The 15,936-nt window shown below is 45.4% G+C and overlaps 1 protein-coding gene across 1 annotated transcript in view; it reads left to right on the top strand.

Moving 5' to 3' along the window:
• Nucleotides 1-15,936, top strand: part of RERE (arginine-glutamic acid dipeptide repeats) — a 169,814-nt gene that overhangs the window by 138,496 nt on the left and 15,382 nt on the right. Inside the window, exon 11 of the mRNA XM_054394838.1 lies at nt 15,661-15,823. Within this exon, the coding sequence (XP_054250813.1) occupies nt 15,661-15,823 (163 nt within the window). The remainder of the gene's footprint in view (nt 1-15,660; nt 15,824-15,936) is intronic.

The raw sequence follows: 15,936 nt of genomic DNA, 5'->3' as shown, positions 1-15,936 counted from the left end.
ACATCAGCATTCTGTGGCAGTTAGACGTAGCAGAGAGTAAGTGGTGTGATGCTGCATGTGTTTGGCATAGCTGGTCAGGCAACCTCTGTGTCCAAGGCATGTTGGCATAGTCTAATAATGAAGAGTTTGTGGGCTCTTATTGAAGCAGCTGGAATGTTATCAGCTAGTAACAAGAACAGGTCTCTGCATGGAGATGGAGAGCTGGGTGGGTAGGTTAGAGTGTGGGTCAGCATGGCAGGAGCTGTCAGGTCTCACTCAGAGGAATTGTTGCACAGTTTTGCAGCTAATAAAGCAGCACAACAAAGCAGTCTTCATCTTAATCTTCAGAAGATTGCTGACAGGGTGAAAATGACATTTTGTTCCTCTTTATCAGAAACTCTCTCAATCTCTAATTTGTAGAACAGCTCATGAAGGGAGCTAGAGACAAGACAAGAGGGAAATAAACCTGTCTCCATTTACATGAGGGAGTTGAGCTTTCCTGGGGTAGTGAAGTGAAATGCAGAGTCTCATGTTTCAGGGACACAGAAAGGCAGCTCCAGCAGAAGCTCTGCAGGCAGCTGTAAGGAACAGGCTAGTAGGAGGCAGACAAGCTGCACAATAGGTCAGTGCCCTTGTTTGACAGCTTTCCTGGGGTCTGCACTTCTTTTTCCTGTGTCATAAGAATGCAGAGCCAGAAGAGGCCTGAGGGGATTGCTGGATCTAAAGTTCTGTTGTCACAGGCAACCAGCTCTCAAATCCCTTTCATGAAGGGTTCAAACTTCATATTAAAGCTCGTAAGGTCTGCAGCCATTTGTTCTTTTGCCAATACTGCCCTTTTGCTGTAATGGCTCTTCTGTCTCTCTGGTGGATAACTGGCTGTGGAGCTGCAATTCTGCGTAATAGGTGTTGTGCAGGGGCAGATAGACAAAGATGACTTTTCTAATGCTGCAGCTGCTTTATGTCATCCAGCAGGTCACAATCTGAAATTTGCCCAACTTGTCAGAAATAGCTATTAGAAGGTTAGCTTGCCTGGTGGGGTGAAGCAGCTCTTGGGTGTTCCTCCTGTTGCTGAGATCTTGTGAGTGGCAGTTGATTTGGGGATTGATGAGTAACACTAGTGCCTTAACTTGCTCCTTCCATCATAATTATTTTCTCTCCTGCTTCCATGGCTCTTCTGTTACAGGTTAGCATCCCTGTAGTGGACATGGCAGAAAGGAAAAAATGAGCCTCCTGTTTCAGTGCAGCTGGCAGTAGAAACTGCAATCAATGTCATTTTAAGTTAGCACACTTTGACCTGTCCTGACAACCCCTGCTGTGTGTGTGGGCCTTATGCAGGGAGGACAGGATTCATGGCAGCAGCCTGATTTCATTTCTGAGCACACTGGAGTGTGATTTGCAAGACCTGAGTCATCAGAGCCCTAAGTCATGCCCCAAAACTAGTGATGCCTGGGGGGTCGTGGAGTCTTCCTCTCTGGAGATACTCAAAACCTGCCTGGATGCATTCCTGTGTGATCTGCCCTAGGTGATCCTCCTCTGGCAGAGGGATTGGACTGGATTATCTTTTGAGGTCCCTTCCAACTCCTAACATTCTGTGATTCTGTCATCCCTAAATATGAAGTGGGGATCAAATTGACTTTCCAAGGAAGTAACTGGGATTACTGCTTGCTGCAGACATCAGAACAGAACTGTAAAGAGGTAGCAATTTCTTTCACTTTGAGCTCCCTGTGCATAGGTATTATAGTAAGCTACAATGACTTGATCATTCTAATGCTGCCTTACAACTCCTAGTATTGTCTTTTAGGTGAATTTTGCTTGCTGAGGATTTTTTCCTGATAGAAAGAATTTGAGACTGGAGGGAAGCAACAATAACTGAGGGATAAGCAGCTTACGTGGCAGTTCTTTTGTGGTTTGGAGGGGTGGGGGGTTGCTCAATGTCCTGCTTTCAAATATTCCTCTTTTCATATTGCTCTGATAAACAGGAAAACACTGAAGTACCCCTCAGCCCTCCACACTTAATCTAGAAAATCTCCTGGTTTAAAGAAATGTTCTTGGAGAACAGTAAAAGGAAAACAGCTGTTCAGGGATCAGATCTGAGAGAAAACAGTCTGTTTAAAATCAAGGCATAATGACAGGGATGCCTGCTCGAGGGGTTTTGTTTGCAAGCTTGTTGCTTTGTCCGGGCCTCAGAGAGCAGAGTGGAGCAGGAGCCTGTGCTCCTTAAACCTGTGTTTGTGTAGTGTGTAAATCAAGTTCTCAGTGGTAAGCTTTGTGTGAGTTCATTTGATACTTTCCAGGTGTCAAATGGGATGGCTTTCTTCATCCATCTGGTTTGTTCAAGTGCTGGACAGCCTGGGATACAGATTTTTATTAAGATGTCAACATCTAGCTGTCTTCAGCATGGAATAACCCCTTGGCATGGGGGTTTGATAGTTTTCATCAGGAAATAATGAGCTGTGAGGACTTTAAGGATAAGAAAGAGTTACAAAATGTTGCTCTTTCCTCATGATGCATCTTCACATTCCTCATTAGCAGTGTGGATTATTTTAGGAGCTTTTTTGCCTCTTGTGTGAATCTCGGTGTTCTCTGAATCCTGTTGTGTGAACATGACTTTATCCTAAGCTATAAAAACTCGAGAGCTCCCCTATAGGTCCTGAGCTGCAAAGGGAGGAAGCTGTCTGTCAGGGAAGATAATGCACACATTTGACAGGCCAGGCTTTGTGTGATTGGTCACAGATGTGTTTAGAAAACCTAAAACATCTGTTACATGGAATTGTGGAATGCAGGTCGGTGCAGACACAGCATCTGAAACTCTGCTGCTAGTGGCAAGTTGTATTGCTGGTGATTCTCGGAGCTCAGTCACCCTTCAATTCTTGTTTCTGTATTAAAATAAAAACACTTACAGAAAGTGACATCAGAGAAACAAGTGGCTGATTCCTTACCTTTCAGATCTTCCTGGTCTATTAAAACAGGAAAAGCTGATCAAACTTTCAGATTTTCCATTGGCTGACTTGAGTGGTTTTGTTTCCTTGCTGTTGTGATTATGTTATCTTCTCTGTGACCACTGCCTGCTCAGGAAGGAAATGGAGCTAGGACTGCAGAGCACAGTGTGAGTAATCTGTGTTCTTAATCTAGAGGCAAAAACCCTCTTAGCAAAGGAGTAAGGTGGGGGGGGAGAAAAACCCAATCTGACATCATAGGACTTAACTCCTACTGAGAATGACATCAGATTCCAATAATAGAGCATAGCAAGAACTAGATTTGCTTTGAAACCTGCTAATTTAATACATTCTGACTTAAGCCAGGGAAGGCGTCAGACAGGCAGTTTCATCCAAGGAAACAAACAGAAGCAGCAGCTATAATTAACAGGAAGATGTCCTCAGTGGCCCATAAAATGTCATAGGATTTACACATTTGGATGGTACAGAGAAGCTGCAGCAGCTTGGGGATTGGAACTTTTCTGCAGACAGTCTAGGCTGCTCCAGAAGCTTTGACTAATGTGGTCTATTTGACCTGAAGCGCTTGCCCACACATAGACTAACTCATCACTTTGAAACTGGGGCTTGAAAGATAGCTAGAAACTTCTTTGGTAAGCAGTAGAGACTCCAGTGTCTTCTCAGGTGAGTCGAGCCAGGAATTTGCATTGCAAGAGGTTAGCACTTAACCATTTGAAAGAACCACTTCAGATCAGTCAGATGTCATCCATCTCACCCCTGTGTAAGCTTGTAGCTGAGCAGAAGGGGAATTTGCTGAGCTGTGTAATGGTTGTCTGGTTTAGCTAATAAGGAGTGTGACAGTATGGGGGTGGTTTTATTGCCTCTCCTCAATATTCTAGTGAGAGAAACCCCTTCTAATTCTGCTGAGCTCAATGCCAGTGTTTTCTCTCATCCCTTCAGTTACGTGTCAGTATCATTCCAGTGAGCCTGAGGCATCCAGTGGAGTGTTGCAGTGACACAGAGTATTGATTTTAAGTGACAATTAGCTGGAAGTGGTTTGTTTTAAATACCAACTTGCATTATTGCTGCGAAGCAGTCAGCTAACAGAACAAATAAAGCTAACAGTAACAACAGGGGGAATGTTTTGGTAAGTGTAGTTTGGTTCTGTTTGTGAAATTGTCAATCATGCAATAATAGAAATATTTGTGAAGTGGTGAAGCTTTTTCCAATTGCAAGCCTAGTTTCAGTTCTGCAGAATTAGAAAACAAACTGGACACCAAATTGGGAGGAGTGGCTGACACCCCCCCAGGCTGTGTTGCCCTGAACTGGACAGGCCTCAGAGTTGGGAGGGGGAGAAATTGAATGAACTCCAACAAGAGCAAGTGGAGAGTCTTGCATCTGGGAAAGAATAAGCCAAGCCCATGGACCAGGAGAGGTTGGAGGTTGACCTCTTGGAAAGCAGCTCTGAGGAAAAGGACCTGGGGCTCCTGGTGGACAGCAGGATGTCCATGAGCTATCAATGTGCCCTTGTGGCCAAGAAGGCCAATGGCATTATGGGGTGGATTAGAAGGGCTGTGGTCGAGAGAAGCTCTCTTCCTCCTCTACTTTGCTGTGGTGAAGCCACATCTGGAATATTGTGTCCAGTTCTGGGCCCCTCAGTTCAAGAAGGATCTCAGGGAACCGCTTGAAAGAGTCCAGCGCAGAGCCACGAAGCTGCTGAAGGCAGTGGAACATCTGCCTGTGAGGACAGGCTGAGGAAGCTGGGGCTCTTTAGCTTGGAGAAGAGCCTAACCTCATTCGTGTTGATAATGATGTGGAAGGCTGTGTGGGGAGGATGGAGCCAGGCTCTGCTCAGTGATGCCCAACACAAGGGACACTGGGTACAAGCTGGAGCAGAGGAGGTTCCACAGGAATATTAGGAAAAACTTTTTCACTGTGAAGGTGACAGAGCCCTGGAGTAGGCTGCCCAGGGGAGTTGTGGAGTCTCCTTCTCTGGAGACATTCAAAACCTACCAGGATGCTTTCCTGCATGATGTGCCCTAGGTGACCCTGCTCTGGCAGGGGGGGTTGGGCTGGGTGATCTTTCAAAGTCTTTTCCAACCCCTAACATTCTGTGATTCTGTGAAGTGAGCCTGTGAAATGCAGGAGGATTAAGTTCCCTGCCAAATAGTAGGATTAAATTTTTAATACTGTATTTATACAAAAATTCTCTCAGTAGAAAATGCTGCTGTCCCTGCTTGGAATGCCACTTTCTGCACATGCATGCACAAACACAAATTGGGCTTTGGTTTCAGTGAATTCAAGTTGCCATGCAAACCACAACAGAAAAAGTCGAGCTGGGGAGGAAATTACCGAAGTCTGTCAATATTTTTTGATTGGTTTCAATAGCTGATTGCACTTGATAGAATTTCCAGCCTCTCTCTAAAAAAATCCATAAAACAGAGGAAGTGCTGTGGTTGAAGGAACCTTTTCATTTTCTGGCAGCCATTACATGCTGCTACTACTACCCAAAGAAAGAAAAAAACCACCACCACCTATTTTTCTTAACAGTCTTTTCCCAAGCTCAGAAATGGATTTTTCCCCCAGCCACTGTCATTCAATTATCACCTCAGGAAATGCAGGGATATAACTGATGATCCCTTGAAAACATCCTGCGGTATTCCACTCCTCCCATCCTTCATTCCCCTCCTCTCTCCAGTCATTAGATGTAGCATTGCTGATGTATATTTTATGGGGTGACCCTGACGGCTGTCGCTTTGAGGCTCTGCAGAGATAATAAGATTGTGCATGTAATGACGGGCAGATAAATAGAGAAGTGTTTACAGGTTGCAGTGTGGTAGCTTTAGCTGCTTTATGGCTTGCTGCTCGCTCACACACACCCCCATGTGAGCAACCTTTGCTTTAAATAGAGTGGCATGTATCACAGAATCACTGCGTGGTAGGGCTTGGAAGGGACCTTTGGGGATCGTCGAGTCCAACCCCCCTGCCACGGCAGGGTCACCTAGAGAAGGTCGCACAGGAACATGTCCAGCTGGGTTTTGAATGGCTCCAGAGATGGGAGACTCCACCACCTCTCTGGGCAGTCTGTTCCAGTGCTCTAGCACCCTAAATTAAAGAAGTTCCTCATATTGTTTAGATGGAACTTCCTATGCTCAGGTTTGTGCTTGTTACCCCTTGTCCTGTCACTGGGCACCACTGAAACAAGACTGGTGCCACCCTCCTGACACCCACCCAAGACTGGTGCCACCCTCCTGACACCCACCCTTGAAATACTGAGATCACCATTGATGAGGTTTCCCCTCAGTCTTCTCTTTTCCAGACTAAAAAAGCCCCAATTCTCTCAGTCTTTCCTCATCAGGGAGATGATCTGCTCCCCTCATCATCTTTGTAGCCCTTTTCTGTACCCCTGTGCTCCTTAAACTGGAGAGCCCAGTCTTGTAGGCATTGAGAAAGGTACCATTGTGTAGCCTGGAGCTGTCCCCCACACCCAGCAATATGCAACCAAGAAACTTAATTATTGAGCTGGTATGAAAAGGGAAGTGCAGCTAAAGGGATCCTGTCCTGGTGCTTGGCACCTTCAGTGAGACAATCCTGGTCCTTGCATTGTGCTGCTGAATTCTCCACACCAGCAGCATCGATGGAAAGTGGCTGTGAAAAGGGGAAAGGCATAGCCCGGTGAGGGTGTGGTGAGCTCTGCTCTGAGACCTTTTCTTAACACCTTGCATTTCATTTCTCTGGGTATTTAGCCCACTCTCCTCTTTGTCCTGCTGTGTGAGCTCCAACATGGAGAACTTTACTTAACAAGAGACTGGCATGGGACCAGCTGTGAACCCCAGGGCTTTGATGTGGGTTGTAAAATGGAATGAAAGAATTACTGGCTCAAGGAAATCAGGACTCTGCCATCTTCTGCAAAAGCATTTAATCTCTGGGCTTCTGAACTACACCGTGCTTGATTCACCTGGCCCACATGTGCTTTCTTTGGGGTAGTGCTTTGGGCATCAAGATGTGAGTGAAAAGGGAAGAAAGCTGAATATTTGCATTTGCCAGGGATTACAAATGGCTGTTGAACAGCAGGTTGCAAGGAACCTGCAACCTGCTGAGCCTGAGCCTCAACAGTAAGAGAGATGCCCTGACTCCATGGGGGCTAAGTTACATTCTCCAGGCTCTGGTTGCATGAAGGAGTTTGTGCCAGGTGAAAACATCACTGCAGTGCTGAAGAGCTGGGCTCTGCTGGAATGGGAGACCTCTCTGTGCTGCAGGCTGGGCAGAGGCTGGTGGAGGTGCGTGGGAAGGCAAGAGGTGGAGGGTCAGCTGAGGAGAGGGAAGAAGTTCACTGGTGGAGTTGAGTGGTCAAGCAAATCAGGATTTCTAACATGATTCTAATTTGGAATGAGTAGTAAAGGGGAGCTGAGTAGAAGAGAAATCCTTGGCAAATGTCTGCAAGGCAAACAAATTCTTAACTCTTTCATTATTTTGCTAACCTCTTAATTGACCAAGGACCAGAGATCCCCGTGGGGGGTACCTGGTGACACTGCAGTCCTGGAGAACTCTAACTGACACTATAGGCTCTCATAATTAATAATGGATGCAGCCAACAGTCTGTGAGTTCCTGTGGGGATTAGAAACTCTGTTGATTAACAAAAAGGAGTCTCTGGAGGAAGAAGCCTTAATTACAAAAGCTTTCTTTTCATTCTGGCATGGCATGCAGCTGGAGAGAGGGTCAGCAGCTTTTAACTCTGGCTGAGGCTTACAACTGGCATCTTATATGTTTGTTTATGCAGAACTGTTAAAGCTGGCACTTAAATCCCTAAAAATGAAATTAAAAAAGGATCATTCTCATGGAGCAGATAGTGAGGGTAAGCTCCATAATATGCAGATTATCCTTTATTTCCTACCAGTGTATGCAGCCTTAATTGCAAATGCTGGAAGAGGATAGTAAATGAAGTAGGTGGAAGTTGTGAGTTAGATGTGGCCCAGAGACATGTTCTTGGTATGTCTTTTGGGCTGTGGACAATAACATTCAGATTTCTCTGTGGTTTGCTGAAACCACACCAGTTGAGTGGTAGGGATGAAACAGGAATGTCCAGCTGAAAGAGAAGGCAGCTTGTTGGAGGGCAGATGGAAAGCTGAGCTGTTGAAGAACAGTCAGCAGTGGCTGGATAAGCCTCACCGGTAGGTCTGGTTGTGAAAGACATGAAGAGGAAGTTCTTCACAATGAGGGTGGTGAAATACTGGAACAGGTTGCCCAGGGATGTGGTTGAGGCCCCATCCCTGGAGACATTCAAGATCAGATGTGGTGTGGCCCTGGGCAGACTGATAGCTGGAGGTGTCCCTGGTGATTGCAGAGGAGTTGGACAAGATGACCTTTCAGGGTCCCTTCCATCCCAATGTGATTTATGAAGGAATTTTAAAGCTGGACTGTTGCTGGTGGAGCTGCTCACTTAATTTGAGGTTCATCAGCACAATTGCACTTCTCCCACAGGCTTGATCTTGGCCAATGTATAAATCTTGTCTCTTGGTTTCTATGCATAACAAAATTATAAAGGAATGTGCTGAGTTGATTTGTAAATTCTTCATTGTCTTTGTCATCAAATGGAAGATGCTCTACAGTGGTTGAGTGCTGCTGTGCTACCGCAGGTAAATACTTGTTTCAAATCAGAGATTTGCATCCTAGCCTGTACATTCCCTTTTGCTCCTGGCTTTCCAGTCCCTGTTGCCCAACTCTTTCCTGCTAGTGATTTCCATCACTCCTTATGTCTCATGCCACTTCCAGTTCCCAGGTGTAATTTTGTTTTAAGAGTTGGGTTTAGTTTGGACTCACCCTTTATGTTGATGATGCTGATGTTGTTGTTAGTGGATTCTTCTTCTTGTTGTTATACGGCAAATATATTCTCTTGGGGGAGTTACAGAAGTGATCGGAGTGTTTAGGTAACATGAAAAATGAAAATATTTTAGTTTCTTCACTGCTCAAGGAACTTTAGAGTGAACTCTTCAGGTTCCAGACTCCTTTCTGCACTCTCAGGGGTGACACAGCTCTCTAATGACCTGTTGTATCTTTGGCCTCTGTCAGCTTCCTGAGCAAAATCATCATTTCTAGGAGATAGAAGATGAGTCTTCCTGTGCTCTGAGGAAGACTAAGCAGGGGAGCAGTGCTCATTTAGCAGAAACAATTAGGAAGCTAAAGCTGTGTCTGATTGCAGGTTTTTTTCCACAGCAAAATGAAATCCAGAAAATACAGATGGAGCCTCGGCTGGGTTCCCAGGAAATTCTGTGATTCTTCCTGTACTAAATCGACAGCATTAAAACTCAAGGAGTTAGACTGGGTTTCTTACTAATCCATCTCTTTTGATTCCTGCTTGGCCAGCCTGGTTTTTTCCAGGAGTTTCAAATAAAAAATGGAACCAGCCAGCTTACCTTGCTATTTGCAGAACAAGGAAAAGGAGTATTAAGACAGCCAATCTTCCCCTCAGATTATCAGGAGAGTTCTTGACAGAGACCAGGGAAAGAGGGTTGTAGAATCATAGAATTGTTTAGGCTGGAAAAGAGCTTTAAGGCCATTGAGTCTGTTTTGCCATCCAAGAGATAATAATGGCTGTGGGGAACTGCTAGATAAAAAACCCTGGACTTCTAAAGTGTGCTAGGGAGCTGGGTATTCCTCAGGGAGCACCCCACCATTTTTCATGTTGTGTGGATGGGTGGTGGTGGTGTTGGTTTTGTTTGTTTTTTTAGTGTTAGTTAAGGTACTGCTTGGGTTTTTAAAGCCTCTCTCAAAATTTCAGTAGTGTTTTTAGACTATGTAGCATTCCCCATACCCAAGGTGGACATTAATCAGTGCTGCTGAGACTTATTGCTTAATTAGAGCATCTGCAGACCTGTTTGCTGTAGTTGGCAGAGGCATGCAGGCTGAGCTTACACCTGTAAAACCATCTAGGTCCAGCTCTTCTGAGGTGCACACAGCTGTTCTGCCTCTTCCCTGCTGCAGTTTTTCAACACTTGAGCTTGTTCAAACCAAGGGAGAAGCTGCAGATTTTTCACCATCTGGATACAGGCTCATGAGAAGGAAGAGCCATGCATGCCATGTTCTCCACTGCTGTTTTCCAGCTCAGTGTGGTAGGTTCTGTTCTTCAGGAGGTCAGAGCATTTATTGTGTCATTATATATTGTCTGCAGCTTGAGCAGGGCAGATTCAGACTAGAAATTATGAAGAAAGTTTTTACAGAGAGGGTGGTGAGAGACAAGAACAGGTTGTGCCCAGGGAGGTTGTGGATGCCCCCTCCCTGGAGGTGTTCAGGGCCAGGTTGAATGAGGCCTTAACCAAGCTGGTCCAGTGGGAGGTGCCCCCTGCCCATGGCAGTGGGGCTGGAACTGGATGATCTTGAAGGTCCCTTCCAACCCAAATGATTCTGTAATGCTCCCATTACACAAACTACTTCTGTGAGTCCGTCTTCCTGATGTTCCCCTTGGCATTTGAGCAGAACCAAGCCTGAAGCCTGAGAATTCAGTGATGGAAGGAGCTGCTGGAGACAGCGTTTTTACCACAGGACTTCAGTAATAGGGAGCATCAGCTAAATTGCCTTGGCTTAATAAAATCCTGATGGATTCCAGAAAGACTGTGAATTCATTAATGCCACAGCTGGACAGTTTGTTCCCCTCTGCTCTGCCCTGGCTGGTTTCAAGCCACTGAAGAGAGTTGTCATTTACCTTTGCTGTTTAATTACTGTAAAGAGATTCTCCTCCTCCTTGATTTTTTTTTTTTTTATTTATTTTTTTTCCCTAGCAGAGCAAGGCTCTGGGGAAATTAAACAGCAATTATGATGTTTGCTCACTGTGTTCTACCATAACAGATACTTGAAGGTAAGTTGATGTGTTTGTGTGATTGGCTTCCATAGGAGCAGCTCTGCTGCAGCAGGGCTGTCAGAGCCTCTCAAATCCAGAAATGCATCCACAGTGCTAATCCTTTGTTTACCTAAGGCAAGACTAAACACAGTCATGGGGCACAGCTTGCATTGTGTATTTTACATTGGACAACTACTGATAAGGAGGCAGAAACCAGGGTGTGCAGCACTTACTAGTCCTCACGAGAGTTGAAGGGTATAGAAGAGGTAGTAAAACTTGCTCTGGTCTGGTTTTCTGTGGTATGACTTGGAGAGCTTGGTTGAGCTGAAAAAAAATATGGGTGAGAGCAATGGGAGAGGTAAGAGAAAGGTGCCACATCTCCTAATCCGTGCAGGTGGCCTGTGCAGTGCAAGCAGGATTCCTGGGTTAGGGGGGAGGTGGGCTGCTGGGCACTGGTGGAACACTCTCCTTCAATTCCATCTCCAAAGCTGAGTTGCAGAGGAAATCTCCCTGCTGTATACTCCTGTGGGAGTGGATCTGAACCATTTCTTTCTCTTCGGACATAATCCCTAGAACAGAGAGAAAAGGAGCTGAAGCATGACTTTCTGCTGTGTACCTACAACACAGGGTGACGTAGCCTTGGCAGGAGATTGGAGCTCTGAGCTCCAGATTTGTTTTAAAATTGATGAAAGCTGAGCCATGGGTTTTAGTGAAGAACACACGCCCTCTGTCCTGTGGAACTTGAGTAATGGGAAAGGAGATGTTCTCAAGGAAAGGTGGCATTAAAAACCTAAGCAGTGCTTCTCATTCTGCTTTGTGTGTTTGATAAATTGCTTGGGACAGTTAACCAGATGTTAACACAGAGAAATGGAGTTGTGTTTGCAGAAGGGAGGTGACAAAGCAAGCAGAGGTGAGGCTCCTGCTATGAACAGCTAGGCACTTAGGGAGAGAAATGAATCCTCTCCCCACACTGATGGAAAAAGCTGTTCCTTGGTGGAGAAAAAGGCAACAGAAGTAGCTGGATGATGCTCATTGGCAAAGGAGCCAGTCCCCTCTTCAGATGGTCTGTGTGCTTCAGGCCATTACACTGGATTAGGGATGAACAAGGTCTGTGTTTCAAGCAGCAGATTCTGCCCTTCCTGAACTCAGCTTGCAAGCCTTGAGCTTCTCTCCCACCATCAGTAGCTGTCTCCATGGTCTCCCCCCTTCCTTGATTTCTCTCTGGAGTTTGGAAGTGAGGGGGATGTATAATGATGCAGTGAAGGATGGTTCAGTCTGCTTTATCTTGTATGATTTTTAGTGTATGTGTGTTGCTAGCAGTACCAGTGCCTGGCACAAAGACCTTCAAAGGAGACAGTATATTTGCAGGTTGTTAGGTGAGGACTATTTCCCTGGGTCTAGACCTGCTACTCAGAAAATCGGATTGAGAGCAGCTGCTCTCAGCCCTCCCCCAGTGCAGCAGCAGCAGCCTGGCTCTGCTCATCCTGCTGCTGGCAATTACAGCACAGAGCTGTGGGATGTGTTGACTGCGAGACCTTGTGGTGAGGTGAGGTGAGCTCCTCGGGAACAAAATGATCATTACAGGCCATTCATGTCAGCAGCGTTTATGCTTTTCTGTTTGCTTGCAAGCAAAAACAGCAGCTAATTTGCAAGGCTGCCTTTTGTAAAAGGGCCTTTTGATCAATGCCTGCCTGTGTTAATGTTTCAGCAGGCTATTGATTTCTGCAGCAGCTTTTGTTGCCTGAATTTATGTACCCTGGGTTTCAGCAGCACACACTATGCATGTTTGATTAAAGTTCATTTGACTTCACTGGCAGTGAAGCTGGAAGCTGCTTTTTTTTCCCTTTACTCTCTTGTTTGCAGAACCAAAGCTGTTCTGACTTATTTCTTTGTGCTGAAGCTTCTGCCACCCGTGCAGTCACCAGGATGCTGTTTCTAATCCTTCCAGACTCACTTCTCTCCAGCATTTAATCCCTTAGGTAGACAATATAATATTAGATAGCCAGGCAGGCAGTAAGATCTGGCATGGAATTTTTTTCCGTGTAATACATGTTTAACCGTGTGGATGCGCACAATGTTCACCACCTCTGCTTGTGCTGCTGCTCTGAGCTTTTTACTGCTCTGTTTTTGTCAGACAGTTGAGTCATTCACTGAGTCATGTAGCTGTGCAGCCTGATGATGAATTTGAAGTACAGAATATTCTCTAATAATTACAGAGCCATAGAATGGTAGGGGTTGAAAGAGACCTCAGGAGACATTGAGTCCAACCCCTTTGCCAGAGCAGGGTCACCTAGAGCAGGTCACACAGGAACATATCTAGGGGGGGTTTGAAAGTCTCCAGAGGGAGGAGGTTGCACAACATCTCTGGGTAGCCTGCTCCAGAATGTCAGTGAGGTTCAGATGAGTGCCTGTTGAGGGCATAAGGAGTGAGCTCTTCACAACGAGGGTGGTGAAATACTGGAACAGGTTGCTCAGGGATGGGATTGGGGCCGCATTCCTGGAGACATTCAAGATCAGACTTGATGTGGCCTTGGGCAGCCTGATCTAGTTGGAGGTGTCCCTGCTGAGTGCAGGGGAGTTGGACAAGATGACCTTTCAGGTTCCCTTCCAACCCAAGGCAATCTGTGAAACCTCTTTTTTTTTTTTTTTTTTTTTTTTTTTAATGCAGCATACGTGGGACTGTATCCTTAAATATATCCAGATGTTGTCATTGGGATGAAACTAGCTGATGAATAAATTTCTACTTTATCTTCAACTGCAGTTTTGGGAGGGTCTCAAAGACTAAGAAGAAAAAAGCTTTCTGGTCATGAAGTTAGTGGTTTTTATAACTATCCACCATTTCTCTTTCAAGTTTGGTTTATGATGTAGTGCCTGTATAAGCTGTTAAACATCCCTTGGACCTGATGGGTTTGTGATGTGTAAGCAGAGCTCAAATAGGTTCTTCTTTCCTGTTTTGTGATGAGAGGAAAACAGATTGGTTTGCAGTCTGCTGTGGCCATATGTCAAGAGGACACATTAATCCACTGACATAAAGATGTGGGATTTACTGGCTTGCTCCTTGGTGCTGGCACCTCAGATTTGATATAAATGAATTTCTCGGTAGAATATGGCTGGTTCCATTTGCCAGAGACTTTCTACCTCTGAAAAGCATTGCATAAGCTTTTCTGCAGAGCTCTGTGTGCCTCCTGGCACAGGGCATACTCTCAGTTTGTCAAACAGTGGTGCTGGATGGACTTTGAGCCTGCTTAATGGACTTGGAGTAAAATGGTATTGCTAAAGCACACAAGTAGGATTGGACAGGCAGCAGGGGTTTGCTGGGTGTCAGAGCTCTGTGTACATCTCCTCTGACAGTGCTTGAATGCTCAGCACCAGCCTGCACCCAGCTGGGTTTCAGCTTCTCTTCAAGAAAGTTGTTTTGTGGGGTTTTTTTGGGGTTTTTTTTGGGCAGAGGTATTTATTTATTTTTGAGTTGGGCTTTTGTCCTTCAGAATCAGGACTTGTAGGTAACAACTCATTTTGCTGACATATACTCCTCCTTCCTCCCCACCCAGCATCACTGTGAGTACAGTTTGGTGTGGAGATTGATCAGGCTTGTGGTGGGGGATCAGTAACATCAATCCCAGCACAGAATGAAAAATGCATCCATTCTGTCACTTGTCAGCACTCACAGTTGTGGCTAGTTGCTTTTTCTGGTGTTTCTGTTTTTAAGTTAGACTTTGGTAAAGTACTTAAGTGTCTTATATCCTCCTCCTGTCTTCCAAGTGTTTCAGTGGTACAGCTGCTGGTTTTGGCAGTAATTGGTTGGTTGAGGCCCTTGGGAGAGTTTGGATTAAGGGTGTGTCTGTCTTAGAGTTAAGGTGAGTGATCTGCCCTCAGTATAAGCTGCAGGATTTCCCCACAGAGGCAGCAGGCTGAGGTTATTTCATTTGATCACACAAAACACAGTTCAAAGAAACCCTTTTTGTGGGCAATTCAGGTATGTTTGTTCTGATGTTGGGGTTTTTATTTTTTCAAGGGACTGGTTAGAACTTCCCCGCTCCTCTCCCCATCTTGTAATTTAAAAGAAACAACACCTTTTACCTTCGAGGCAGACAAGTGGGCAGGAAATGAGGAGGTTTCAAAGTAAAAGAAAAGCGATTAAACCCACATTCTGTTCTCCAGTTGGGCATTGCATCCACTGGTTTGACTGGCATCTGCTCTGGTTTTTGAATGCAAGCCAGATTCATTATGCTGTGAAATTATCACTCCTTTCTCTAGGTGTGCTCTTTTTAACTGCTTAATTAATTTAGATGTGGGCATACACATTCAAATTAAAACACCATTTACAGTGGTAGGGTTGAGTTATGGTTATAGACTGCGTGGAGAGCAGGGTTTCAGTCTAACTTTCAGCTTCTGAAACAGGAAGATTTGAAAATAAACCTCTGTGTGGAATGGAGGTTGACAAAATGGCAGGGTCTGTTTGTATTGATCCTTCCTCTTTCTGTAAGCAGCAGAGAATCCGTAGCAGTGATGAATTATTTGTGCTGACAGCTCACTGGATGTGGTCCCTCTCTGGCTGGGGTGCTGTGGAGCTGGGCAGGGGTGTCAGCAGGATGTTGCCAGCAGGGCAAGGGCATCCTCCTCCAAACTGCTGTGCCCAGAGGTGCTGGGTACACACTGCCCCATTCTCTTTTCTGGTAGAGATGAGTGAGAAGGAATTTATTTACTTCTCTCCTACAAGAGCAAGCAAAAAATAATAAGGATCTTTTTTTTTCCCTGTCTAATCTAAAGGATTCTTTTGTCTGGCTGAAACACATCATGAAGCTTCCTACAAAAACTACATGTGCACGCATCCGGAGAGCAAAAAGGGAGAGGGAAAAAGCTGACAAGTCAGGTTTGCATGCCCCTCTAACATACTCCTTCTGTGTTTGCAGGGAGAACTAATCACCTTCTATTACTATTGGAAGAAAACCCCTGAAGCAGCAAGTTCTCGAGCCCACCGTAGGCATCGAAGGCAGGCTGTGTTTCGGAGAATTAAAACTCGAACTGCTTCCACTCCAGTCAACACTCCCTCCAGGCCCCCCTCCAGTGAATTCTGTAAGTGGAAGCTGAAAGCAATGCATTTATCTTTGTTTAGATGCAGGGAGCAACAGTAATGTAATGGTGCTGCACCTTCAAGGGAATGAAGCAAGGAAATGGAGTTCAGGCAG

Source organism: Indicator indicator, chromosome 32, assembly GCF_027791375.1.
Source record: "Indicator indicator isolate 239-I01 chromosome 32, UM_Iind_1.1, whole genome shotgun sequence".
In the NCBI taxonomy this organism is placed as follows: Eukaryota; Metazoa; Chordata; class Aves; order Piciformes; family Indicatoridae; genus Indicator; species Indicator indicator.
The sequence above is the reverse complement of the archived record's forward strand: the minus strand, read 5'-3'. Positions and strand labels throughout refer to the sequence as shown.